This window comes from Python bivittatus, unplaced genomic scaffold, assembly GCF_059951505.1.
Source record: "Python bivittatus isolate LINGU-HERP-01145 unplaced genomic scaffold, Pbiv_v1 ctg000070_np1212, whole genome shotgun sequence".
Classification (NCBI taxonomy): Eukaryota; Metazoa; Chordata; class Lepidosauria; order Squamata; family Pythonidae; genus Python; species Python bivittatus.
In genome coordinates this window covers 11,971,105-11,984,782 of record NW_028277034.1, presented here as the reverse complement: position 1 = coordinate 11,984,782, position 13,678 = coordinate 11,971,105, and the positions used below count along the sequence as shown (strand labels likewise).

The 13,678-nt window shown below is 36.5% G+C and overlaps 1 protein-coding gene and 1 long non-coding RNA gene across 5 annotated transcripts in view; one reads left to right on the top strand and one right to left on the bottom strand.

The window, feature by feature from the left end:
* The window catches only part of GLRA3 (glycine receptor alpha 3), a 56,814-nt gene that overhangs the window by 16,445 nt on the left and 26,691 nt on the right, over positions 1 to 13,678 (bottom strand). Inside the window, exons 4-5 of the mRNA XM_088132118.1 lie at positions 8,168 to 8,391; positions 6,596 to 6,678 (exon numbers count right to left, since the gene is read on the bottom strand). Coding sequence (XP_087988244.1) covers positions 6,596 to 6,678; positions 8,168 to 8,391 — 307 coding nt within the window. The remainder of the gene's footprint in view (positions 1 to 6,595; positions 6,679 to 8,167; positions 8,392 to 13,678) is intronic.
* The window catches only part of LOC148216844 (uncharacterized), an 89,196-nt gene that overhangs the window by 65,604 nt on the left and 9,914 nt on the right, over positions 1 to 13,678 (top strand). The gene's annotated exons all lie outside the window — the stretch shown is intronic.

Genomic DNA, 13,678 nt, shown 5'->3' with positions numbered 1-13,678 from the left:
TATCTGCCCTCAAGTTTTCCCATTTACATTGCTAATTGCTGGCTCTTGGTAAAACAGTGGCATATGTAGCAAAGGGATCTTGGCTTAAGGTAATGTTATCAGAACTACAAAGTCATCCTGAACATTAAGAGCAATAGGCATAAGCTTGCCTAGAGCTCTTCCTTGAAGCATCTTATTAACTCAAAAAAAGTCTGGGCTTGTTTCTCCTTTTTCCATTTTTTCCTGTATACAAGTTGCAAAAGGAAGATGATTTATTTCTCCATTCCCAAGTGAAGAACCTGGGGAAAAGGTGCTTCTCATTAACACATATCTGTGTGAATGCTACATCTCGTAGCACTGTTTTATGTGCTATTCACTTGTTGCTATGTATGTATATCCTGTCTGTCCCAGAAGGTGAATGGTCACCATGCCACCAATATATCACATGATGCCCCAATATATCACATGTTCTCTATTGAACAAATAAAAATAAGGTTGGATGTGGAGGCATCCACTTGAATGGATGCCTCTATTCACTTGAATATTGAATATTATGTGAATTGTATTCTGAATACAATTATGTGAATTGTATGAGGGTGTAATGATAGTATAAGTTTTCCATGCATTATTTTAAATTTTACTGCTTTGTCCTCACACTTTAATGAATCCCTTTGTTTCTTTTTGTTGACATATAGCTGTAACAATTGAAAAATAATTTTTCTTTGGGATGAAGAGTCTTACTAGCTCTGCACATGCTTGAATTTTCTTTGCTCAATAGTCTATATAAGATCCATGAAACTTTGAGGCTCTTTGTCTGTTTGGATGAAGGAAACGAGTGACTTACTGTAACCTGCTAACTTTGGGAATAAACAATTGTTTGGGTCCTGTCCAGCTGTCAGCATTTCTTGGATGTGTTTTCCACCACACTGTATGTGATGGAAGTTTCAGTGTAGTTGCCCTTGGCAACCAGAATCCCTTAAAGACTGCAAATGTATTTCAGGATCAGTCTGATCTGTAGGGTAGCAGGAATCACTAGAAATGTATGTCTAGCTCTTTGTCTCGGGGCTGTACTTGTTTTCTGGTTGATCCATCTTCTTAAACCTTGATGGCTATGTCTACCTCATTCCCCAAAATCCAGATCTAGAGCATTTAGGTAATTGGGTATCACAAAATAATGTTCACTGTTGTAATTTCATGTCCCTCTACTTAAGGAATACCAATAGTAATGTTATTAACAATATTACTTAGTGTTGTATTGGACAAATGCTATAGTGGGGATGTGCAAAACAATCCATATAGCATCATGGAATGGATATGATTGTGTAGCATGGACATACAAAATACCATTGATGAGCAACATACCATCGATCAGCCTGCACTGTCCCCAGACTTCAGTTACCTGTTGTCTGCAGGTCAATCTTTCAGGGAAAACTCAATCTCCTTTGAAAAGTTACACTGTACCTGCTGTGGTTGTGTTGGCACTGATTTCCTATGCAGATGTGAGAACTAGTTGTACTCTATTATACAAGGGTGGACCAACACATCCAAAGTGGGTACATTGCACCAAATGATTATGAGACTGGTATGGTCATACTTTCCCTCTCTATGACATGATTTTGTTCAGGAGATGCATGAAATGTGACTACAAAGAGAAGCTTTTCTTAGGGAATGCCTAAGAAAATGTGGGTAACCTATCTGCACCCCACAAAACCTATCTTTGCTTTTAATATAACTGGTAGTCTTATGCAAAGGCCTGAATTATATCATCTTTAACATTTACTCAAGACCTATTGTTTTTTAGCTTTATTTTTTAAATTCTTTCTGTTTCTACAGCATTCATGTTTGCCAACATTTCTTTTAAATAACTATATACCACCTTCTTGACTTTGCTTAGTCATATACTGTAAACTAAGTATACAATAGAATAAATAATGTTTTTCCACTGTAAGTAATTATTCACAAAAACCTCAATTTGATTAGATATTTGCTCTATAGTTCTCTAATTCACAATGTCTTATTTGTAAGGTTTGCTGCATTCGGTGCTGAACAGAACCTCGCGAGGCACAGGTTCAGACGAAAGGTAGTTTATTCAGGCATAATGCATGGCGGTTACAGAGAAAGCCAGGATTGGCTTGGCGTGGCTCCTTACAGTTGTTTTATAGGGTTTCCCCCTTGACCTGCAGTTACCCCTCAGTTCCGCCTCTTGCCCTTGCCCTGGGCTGCCCATCTGTTCGTGGCGATCTTCCTTCCCCTCACCTTGATGGCAAATTCAGCCAGTTCCTATTGTGCTCTGATCTGCTACTTTTGTCTTTCCTGCCCTTGCATTCCTGGGGTTTTTCTTGTGGTTGTTTTAATCTGGGTTTGAATGCCCGCTGATTGCTGCGTTCCCGGCGTATCGTAAGCCGGAATTGCCTGGGGCGCCTGGGAAGCCGGCTGTGCTACAGTGTTGCTGCTTCTAATTGCCCACCCCCTGCCGGTAGTTAACTTGTGGTTTCATTGTTTACTTGGCCTGATTACCTTTCGCCTGAGGTGGTGAAACTGACCAATGGCTCTTGGCTACAGTGTGCGCTAGGCTGAATCTGACATTATTTGAGTTCTGCTCTTCTTCAATTTAATTTTTTTTTGCAATTTACTATTTAGGCACATGTTCCAAAGTAGTTTTGCTTTATGTCTGAAACTCAGTGAATCACTAGGCATTCTGCTGTGTTTAAAAAATATTACTGTTTTGTTAACTATACTATTTATACTACTTCCCAGCACTGCAACCTTCAGCATGCCTTCAGGAGAGGCAAAAACATGAGGCTCTGTCTAAAGATTAACAGTCCTTAAACTAATTCTATCCTAGATTCTTTAAGATGACCTTAACTACACTGTGAAAAAGTGGAAAACAAGTGGATGTTAGTGTTTGTGTTAGTTTTTTTTTTTTAAACCAGTTTGGTTGTTTCAATCTGTTTGGAAGATGTTAATAGTCATTCATTCATTCATTCATTCATTCATTCATTCATTCATTCATTCATCTTCATTCAACATTAAGTTTCTCACACATGCATGTAACTATAAAATATATACACCTATCCTGATCAAGTGAACAGCTGATCTCCAGTTTCGGTGACAGAAGTAACTCAATTAATTAACTTCTTGAAGGAGGGTAAGGCCCCAGGTTTTGACTATGTCCTACCTGAGACAATTAAAATGAATTCAAATTGGTGGGTGCTTCTCCTCACATTCCTATTTACATTTATTGATCAAACTGGCCATCTTCCAGATATATGGGTTCACAATAATCATACCAGCAAGAATGCCCAATGAATTATAAACCCATTAGCCTTTTGAGTGTGGTTAGCAAAGTATAAACACTTAAATCACAACCTACAAGATTGGATAGAAAGTATAACTGGGCATGAACAATCAGCAATTTAAAGACAGGAGGTCAATGATAGTTCATATTTTCGTTCTTCACCATTTTATACAAAAGGATGCTCAGAAAATGAAATCCTCCCTGTATGTAGTTTTTTAAGATTTTAAATCTACCTTTGATTCAACATCTAGAACTGTCCTTTGGGAAAAACTTAAAAATATATCTATTTATAGTTGCCTTTCTTTTTCTGCTGTAGAATTTATATTTAAACACTTTCTAGGAGTTAGGTGTAACTCACCTGAGTCCCCTTCTGGCACCATATCCATGCAAAAAGGAATTCATCAGGGATATATCCTAGCTCAATCTTTGTTTAATCTTTGTTTTAAATATTTTGTTTAATTTTATGATGAATATTCTATATCATCCTATTTTTCTTGCTCCCAAAAAAACAGGGTGTAAGGTCCCGATACTTGTTTACACAAAAGCTGCTGCTATTATATTGCAAGTCCCTATGGAATTAAAAGAGCAATAACAGCCATACTTCATTATAACAAGCGAAATAATCTGGTTCTTAATTTCAAAAAATTAAAAAATCCTGTTTTTTACCAGGAGAGTGAAACAGCAAAGCTGGATAACAGAGGGAAATAGAATGGACCTTCAAATGTCCTGGGCTGGTTTTCTACTCCAAAGGGACTTTGAGACTACATCATGATTATGTAGCATAGTTAGCCTCCAGTTCAAAAACTGCTATTAAGTGCTTCTTCTTACTAAAGGTAGACAACTAATACCAGCTGCTGCATTAAAACTTTCTGAGACCAGATTTTTGGCCCAAACACTAAATGGGGTGCAGGTGGCAATTTACACCAAGACGGACAAACTGGTCTAAGTGCAAACAAAATTATTGAGAGCCATATTTGCTATCCTGATGGGACAGCCATTACCCAAGGTTAGTTTGGATACAAGAATGCTTAAAATTCAGGTATGAGTTTGGAGTCTGATGGCTAATTATTGGCTGAAAAATAAATGTTTTCCCCTCAGGCTTGCCACCTTTCCCTCAAATTAGAAATTGCTGGTACAGCAGAAGCTTGCATCATATGAGTTTTAGCCACCATTTTTAATGTCATTAAGATACAATCAGGCTAAGAAAACATTAAGCCAAAGACTGAATGATATGGAGCATCAGGCTGAGGTAAATAGGTTGTCCCAGAATAATAGAATTTGGGTTGTTAATTTATATGGGAACCAGCACATTATTTATGCATTCTCACTTTTCCCAAGCTGAGAAAGCATTATTTAAAGCTAGGCATAACATCTCATGAGAAATGCCAGGCTGGAAGAATCACAAGCCGGAATTAAGATTGCAGGGAGAATCATCAACAACCTCAGATATGCAGACGATACCATCCTAATGGCAGAAAGTGAAGAAGAACTAAAGAGCCTCTTGATGAGGGTGAAAGAGGAGAGTGCGAAAGCTGGCTTGAAACTCAACATTAAAAAAACTAAGATCATGGCATCTGGACCCATCAATTCCTGGCAAATAGATGGGGTAGAAATGGAAGCAGTAACAGACTTCATTTATTTGGGTTCCAAGATCACCCCGCAGATGGAGACTGTAGCCATGAAATTAAAAGACGCTTGCTCCTTGGGAGGAAAGCTATGGCAAACCTAGATAGCATATTAAAAAGCAGAGACGTCACCTTGCCGACAAAGATCCGCATAGTCAAAGCTATGGTTTTTCCGGTAGTAATGTATGGCTGTGAGAGCTGGACCATAAAAAAGGCCGAGCGCCGAAGAATTGATGCCTTTGAACTGTGGTGCTGGAGAAGACTCTTAAGAGTTCCCTGGACTGCTATGAGGTCAAACCAGTCAATCTTAAAGGAAATCAACCCTGATTGCTCATTGGAAGGATTGATAATGAAGCTCAAGCTCAGATATTTTGGTCACCTAATGCGAAGAGAGGATTCTTTGGAAAAGACCCTGATTCTGGGAAAGATTGAAGGCAAAAGGAGAAGAGGACGGCAGAGGATGAGATGGTTAGATAGCATCACTGAAGCAATGAGCATGAAACTGAGCAAACTCAGGGAGGCAGTGAAGGACAGGAAGGCCTGGCGCAATATGGTTCATGGGGTCACGAAGAGTCGGACATGACTTAACGACTGAACAACAACAACAACAACAGGCATAACATCCTTCTGTCTGCATTGCTGCAAGACAGGTATGCTAACATTTCATTAATTGGGCATACATGAACATCTCATGTCACTCTTCTCCACAAGTTTTAAATTAATAAGAGGAGATGCCATACTTGATCTTAGCAAAAAGGTCAAGACATCATTTGGCATAAGCATGAGTTTGGATAAGAGCACATGCTGGTTAAATTGGCATTCTTCCATGAAGTCCTAGACCCATTGACACTATTAGATAAGTTACTCAACTTGGAAGAAGATTTTGAAGGTGAAATGCCAAAATATTAGCTCATCTATAACAGCCTTGCATTCATTGGGTTTTCCCAAAGCTAAAGAAGTTGCTAAACAGAAAACAATGCATATAATGTTTTAACACATTGTCTTCAGCCTTACTGGGAAGAAGATATCAGTGTATTCACTACACAGAGAGACTTTGTCCCTGCTATTCAAGAGCAGTAGAAGCTGTGAACCATGTGGTGCTGTTCAGCCAATGTCATACCTTTGCCAAGTAATGTAGGGATTTAGTCTTAAGCATTTCACTCTTCAGTTCTCTAATACTTATATTTTCATACTACTTTCCTCCCTAATTTAATCAGTGATATTTATGTATTTCCATTTCTAATTTATAGACCCTACTACAAAATTGTATGCTATTGTGGTTAGTGTTCGTAATCAAGATGTATTGTTCTGATATATAAGATAATATATCTAGACAGTAGCTTATAAAAATGATCAACAACTGAATAATTTATATTTCTGCTCCCTAACTAATGAGTTCCCTATAACCAATGGGGACATTCAGTGTTAGGAAACATTCTTCTCTACTAATGTTATGCAGTCTCTAATGTTTGGTCCTTCCAATCATTATTCCCCAACTGAGTGACCACTAAATGCACTGAGACTTCAGCTTACCAAATTCCCTACCTCTCTGGCTTGGAATCCTGGGAGCTGTAGAAGAATAATCTGAACATGGAAAAAGAAACTTCCTGCACTTGAAAGTTCATATTATCACAAATAGTAGTAGTTAATGTATCACATGACTTTTTTGTGAATTGATTAATTTTATACTTACAGCTTTCCAGCTGCATTATACAGGTCTGGACATCCATTGGGAAATTTTTGAGATCCATTGGACAGGAAAGTATTAAAGTCAACCTGAAAGAATGCAAAGCAAATAGACCAAAAAGAATATTTTCCTCACATATATTTTCTTGCACCTATCTATGCAAGGAAACTAGTAAATCCAGCATATGTGTATAAATAATGTAAAATAATATGCTAAAATTCATTTAAGTGCTTAAAGAATAATATAAATTGTCTTTATATTAGTCTCCAAGTACTTGGAACTGATTTTAAAACTGCAATTCTATCAATCTTTTTTAGAAACAAACCTCATAAAATCAGTGAAGCTTACTTATGAATAAACGTGCCTGGGCTTTATATTTTTACAGTATTCTCTTAATGCAATTTGTGCTTATGTTCAGTAATATAGACATTATAAACTAATCCTATCTCTCTTTCTTAGTGGTTTGTGAAATTATTACTAAAACAACATATTCAGTCTTTCAAATAACAGCCATCTGAACCATTTCTGCTACAAAGAAAATCAATCCTTCCTTTCAAGTAAGAGCTGAAATATTATCCTCTGTTCACTGTAGATTTAAAAATCTGAAACAATCAATGGAAAAATTTTGATAGAGAATAGAGGATATAAAGAACAAATGATTAGAAACCCAAATCCAGAAACATTTTGAAAAAATAAATATCTCTGAACAGGCACAGGAGTATTGAAGAAGTATTATTCAAAATCAATGTGGGTTTTACATTACAACCCAATCTACAACATGTGTATTTTGCAATGTCTTGTATGATAATAAACTGTAGCTTAAACTTCATGTATCAAGTGAAGCTATGGAATATTTAGGGAAAAGGAGGAACTTTTAAATAATGTGTGTATTTAAATGTCAGCCTGTTGATAGCCACAAACATAGATGGCTTTCAGCAGGAGTATGCAAATTGGCTTTGTATGACGACTGATAGTCAGGAACTCTTTAAAGGAAGAGTTGGGGGGATTTGAGAAATAAAAACCCCTACTAAGGTTTTTGCTCCCCTTCCAAAAAAATGCAGAAAATTCTGAATATTGTGGCTGCACCTACTATTGAGGATTCTGGGGGTGTAAAAGAAATGCTGATGGTTGCTGGAATGCCCATGTGTGCTTCTTGTTTACATCATGATTACACAAGTTAATGGAGAAAAATTGCCCAATTCTCCCAAGAACAAGAGTGTAAAAATTATGACTTTTATTATCACAAGATATTCCTCCCATACCTGAGTTTTTACTCAGTTAACTGAAAGGTAGAATTAGTAAATTTTATATTTAGCAAAGTTCTGTCCTTTTGCTTTCAAAATTAAAATTGATAATAAGATTTTGAGGCTCAATTACACTTTTCATATAATTTATGAATTGGAATCAATCCTCAGTAATTGCAGAGACCATTTTATATCTTGAAAACAAAGTTATATTCTTATATATATTGACGTAAACAATCTACAATCTATAAAAGCCACAATCATTATCTTAAATGGAATTTAGATTGCCCTGAAACCGTGCCATAACCTCATATTCCTGCACTAAGCAATTTACCTGATAGAATAAAGAACATTTCCATTTTTAAAAATTCGTAGCAATTTGTTGTCGGTGGTTACTTCATGAAAATTGGCACCCTTTTCATTGGCAAAAAATAAATCAGGTTTCCAGATTGAATCCAGCATAGATGGATCTAAATCTAAAGAGTCATCTGGATATTCACTATAAGCAAGGCGTGGATCATTCCAGTTCTGACGGAGAAAGATGTTCACTCGATAATCCTAAAGAAAAAGCAAAAAATGAAAACAGAATAGCTCTTTTGATTGTTTTGTTTAATGGAACAATATGTATTTGTCTGATTAATGTAAACAAATTCTTTAGCCTTATACATATTTTAAAGATATACTTTTAAAATACTAAGCATATTATTGTATGAAACCTAACCGCACTGAATGAGCACATACTGATCTCCATTTTCCCCAGGAATTTGTATAGAAGCAAAGTTCTCAAATGCTAGAGAATATATTGTCTAAATGATTGACAAATGCATTGTTTTGTATAAACACAGAGCAGAATATTTACAAGTAATTTCACGTTCCTGTAAAGTGGTTATTAAATAAACCTTACATTCACTCTTCTCTTCTCTTTTCCTTCTGCATTTATGAGAAAGAAGTAAAGTCTACCTTCTTAAATTAACAGAGTAGTTGATTGGGCTCAGATATTGTTCCAAGCCATTAATTTACTTAACCGTCTTTTACTAAAATAAGCCGATTTTGCTGGGTTCATGCAACACGCAAAGCTACAAACAAGCAAGCCTCCTTTTAGTTGCATTACAAGCCCATTCTCTTTTTATAGCGTGTGTATATCTGTGTGTGTATGAAGTTCTTAATAAGACTTTGGAAATAAGTTTGGGACAGGTGAGAAAAATATGCTTTGATACCTGGATATTTGCTAGGATTTCTTCAAGAGGGGAAATAATGGATCTGATTTCCAGTGGTCTAATAAGTAATTAGGAGTGCAGAGCCCCAGGTTCAAATTACAACCGCTATGAACTATTTCCATTTTTTCTGAATGTCGTGTCAAGGCAGGAGAGGGAAGAGGGTGAAGAGGAGGAGGAAGCTACAGCTGACTGATTTAGGAAATCTGCCACCTTAAGCCACTTAGAATCATAACCTACCTCAAAATGTGGGCACTGAGTGCGTGCAGTGGGGGAAGCTGCTTGGAAATAAAACTGGTTAAAATGAAATGAACCAGTAACTTTCTTTTCCAAATTAAGCAGTCTAGGCTATTTTAAATCTTGCATGTATAATTGGTTGTCCATTTGCAAAACCTTTTCAACTGTGTTTCCTTATTTTTAATTATTATAGTTAGTAATAATTCATAACCTTTTTTTAATTATTATGCCTTAATATAATCAATCATGGATGAAATCTGTGTGGTCACTAAGTGTAGCACCAACATGATGGTACATAATCAATCAACATAAAGGATAAAATAGCATCAGTCAGCTTCTTCCTCCTGGGCAGCTAGTATTGGTCCTGTGCAGAAAATAGTCTAGTTAGAAGAAGCTGACTTTCTCTGCTTCCAACTTTGGAGCTTAAACAGTTGTTTGTAGATGATGACCCTGTACAAAATAGGAGATCACACAGCCAGAACATATAGCAGGGGTCTAGTTTTGTGGCCATGGTTATTCATTTTTCTTGATGGGCGGAGATCATTTCTACCTTTGTTGTTAAGGTGGCAACTGAACTTGGCTGCTCTGGAAAAAAAGCTAAACAGGATCAGACCCCTGCAGTACTTGGAATGGAGACCACCAGGAAATCTCAGGCTGTGGATTAGACTGGGAATTGAAGAAGAAAAAACAGAATCCCAGAGGAAAATAATATGAAAGGCACTTCATCCTGTTGACCAGAAAACAACATGAATATGTCCATCTGGTCATCAGGAGCTGAGTTTGACTCTACACGGACTTTACTTTTACTTTTTGTAAAGGCTATGTAAGTGTTTCTTGTCCACAAATGTTTTCAACCTTTTGGTTTTTGCTATGGGTGGGCAACATTTTGGTAGCAGACTCTGCTTCTGAGATTTGGGAAGAGCTGAAGAGTGCAGTGGACAGAATTGTGATGGAAACGCAAAGGCTAAGATTTTTGTTTTTTTTCATTTCTTGAGGGTTGGAGAGAGAATGTCTCTGCTTTTAAAGTTGCTTTAAGCCTAGTTTAGGTCTAACGTTGCTCTTTGGTAGTTCCTGCTCAAAATGGCAGAACTATAATCACATTTTTTTAGCCATTAGGTCAGAGTGGGCTCCAGAAGTTGGCAAGATAAAACATAGCAGAATAAAACTCAGAAGCAACATGTGCTACAGAGGAAGACAGGTAAATCCAGCTCTCATCTGCAGATAAGCTGAGCCTCAAATTTTTAACCAAAATATGATGAAAAATGGACCACCTGCCGATAAGCTGACCCTCAAAATGTCCGTATGTTTTAATTTTTACAATTGACTTATATGTGGGTGGCACAGTTTCATGGTATTTTGGTTAAAAATTCAAGGCTCAGCTTATCAGCAGATGGGCTTATCTGTGAATATATATGGGATATAGGGGTACTTTATAAGTATATAGGGGTACTTTAAGTATTTGTGGAAAAGTTGAATCCATTATATATGACAGATAGATAGACAGACAGACAGACATATAAACTCTCACACATATATATTGGAGAAAGGGATTGAGCATATGCATGTACATATATTTGTAAGTTCATATTGCAATAGTTATGAAGATAGATGAAATACTAAGGAGCTGCCTTATGATGGTGAAGCACAAGAACAGCATGTTTGTCTCAAGGTAGTATATGAAGCTATTACTATTATCCGTGGTTTTCCTGTTTAAAAAAAATAGAGGAATATGTCTTAAAGCAGGTGCTAATGCAGTAGCTATATTTTAGACATTCCATTTAAAAAATATATTTTAAGACTTAAAAAAACAAAAGTCCTTTCTTCCCCAGCCCTCAATTTTTTCTTCTATATTAGAGAGATCATTCACCTGATAAATTCTGACAGCCTCTCCAACCATAGAAACTACTGAGTGAGTCATGAAGGCAGAATTAAAATCCTTCTGGCAATTTTGGCACTTTCTGAAATAAAGTCTCTGATAATGTTCATTGACAGTTGAACATTTAAGAGTTTAGATATGACCTCCCCTGCTGTTCTTTGAGATAGAATATATGTTCAGTGACCTATCCAAAATTATGTATGTACCTTTAAGCCATTCAGCATTATGGGACAGAAGATAATTGGTCGCTTTTTGTATTCATTTCTATAATAAAATTGTTTCTGTGCTCACTTGAGAACAAAATCTCTCTGAAGAATATTTTTCATTTCCAGAAATTCCTAATGAGCATGGCAAAAGCTGGCAGGATAGCATTGGATAACATAGAGTAATTCATAATAACTATATTAATTTGCTCAAAGTCACAAAGTAAACAGTTCTTGCCTTGTTTCATTTTCAGAAATGGATTCCCATGCCTTATACAATAGATTTTGCTGCTGAACTGACTCTTCAATGAATCTTTTCTGCTCCTCTCCCCCATTTTCTCTTCCCACTTTTGTCTCACAGTTATCACAGATTTCCCTGGGGCTTTGATTTTTCTTTCAAAACAGTAATTTTAGCTACCTAAGCACAATTACCAACACCCCCTGGATTTCCAATTTTATTAGTTATTCAGAATTGGGTGAATGCATACTGATCTCAATTTTTTTTAAATTAACTTCATTAAGACTGAATTTGGTAGAACTGGTCATTATGGTAAAAAACATAGTGAATTCATAACCACATGAGACAGAGTTGCCTGAAAAGGCAGGGGCAGGGAAGTTGAGCACAATTTCTAGTAACTGCATGGACATGTTCAGACAGGTTTGGAAACAAGAAACAATATAGGAGTGGTTTCTCACTGCATTCTTCTGGGAAATGTTTTTCATCCCAGTTCAGTTAGAGCCCTGGGATTTCTTCATGATGTCCTACCTAAGTACTAATCAGGTCTGATCCTGCTTAGCTTTTGGAATCAGTCAAAAGTGGCTAAGTGGTGGATGAGATAGGAGACGTTTATTTTATATCTGGAGGATTCTTCATACGTATGGAACATCAGACTTTAGTAGTATGCTTTATTCGTTTAAAACATTTACATTCTGCCTATCTGAAACTTGAGGATGTACATAGAAAAAAAGAAATAAGAATAACAAGTATTTAAGTAATGTTACATATGTAAATTGTTCAGGCTAGTAGAACCCTAAGGGAAAAGTGCAGTTTCAATTTCAGGTTGAAGCTAAGTAAAATAGGACCTGAAGAATATGTGTAATACATACAACAGCCATTTGGTAACTTTGCTGATGCCCACTGTCCAACAACAGTAGTTGGAGATAATAATAATGATGAAGTTCTGCTTTTCATGAATTTAAGACTCTTTTTTTTTTTTTTAGATACAGTTAGAATAGCCTCAGGGTGGGAGAATGTTTAGTCCCCCTGTGTCATTGGTAAAACTCATATAGCTGGCAGAAAAAATAATGATATATATAATGGTCTTTGAAAATAATGGAACAAAAATGTTGCTTTTCATTTAAAATAGTCTGAATGATCTGAAAGCGTACTGCATTTAATTACATAAGAAGGGAAAGTTAATACTCCTAAATTATAAATAATCCATTTGTATCCTTTGCAGAATTGCCTATAAAAGGAAAACAAAGGAAGCAAGGAGGCTGAGTACTGGATATGGAAGTTTTAGCACTTTTGCTTAACTGTGTGCAGTACATTAAATTGTTCTTTGCTATTATATACTGAATATAACAGTATTGGGTAGATAGAGGAACATATTCTCTAATGCATAGTTCTTTTCCACAGTACCAAAATGTTATTAGTGATATTTTTTATCTTCTAACAGGATATTAAATTATGTATTAAAACTACATATATAAAATGTTCAAACATTTTGATTTTATTACCAAACACCAGAATATCAATAGATATCTTTTCTAAGACCATAATATTTGATACAGTTTTCAATATTTCTTTGCTGCCATCCGGTGGTTTTCCAGATTTTTGCAGCCTAGATATGGCAGCCTAATGTTTCTTTAAGGCTTTTCACTGCTCTTCTCTTAAATTCTGTGCATCATCACTTGAGTCCATCTCATCTGACTATACTTTTTTTATACTTTTGTCCTGTGGCCAGAAATGCCTTCATACAACTCCATCTGGTGCACCAATTGTGCCCTTTCCTAGATCAGGAGACCCTTCCAACTGCCACTCATGCTCTTGTCACCTCATGGCTCGACTACTGCAGCACACTCTACATGGGACTGCCCTTGAAGACTACTCAAAAACTTCTACTTGCCCAGTATGTGGCAGCTCAGGCAGTAATAGGAGAAGGAGAAGGAGAAGGAGAAGGAGAAGGAGAAGGAGAAGGAGAAGGAGAAGGAGAAGGAGAAGGAGAAGGAGAAGGAGAAGGAGAAGGAGAAGGAGAAGGAGCATGCTTTGGTATGCTCATGTGACATCTCTGCTTTGCAAGCTACACTGGTTG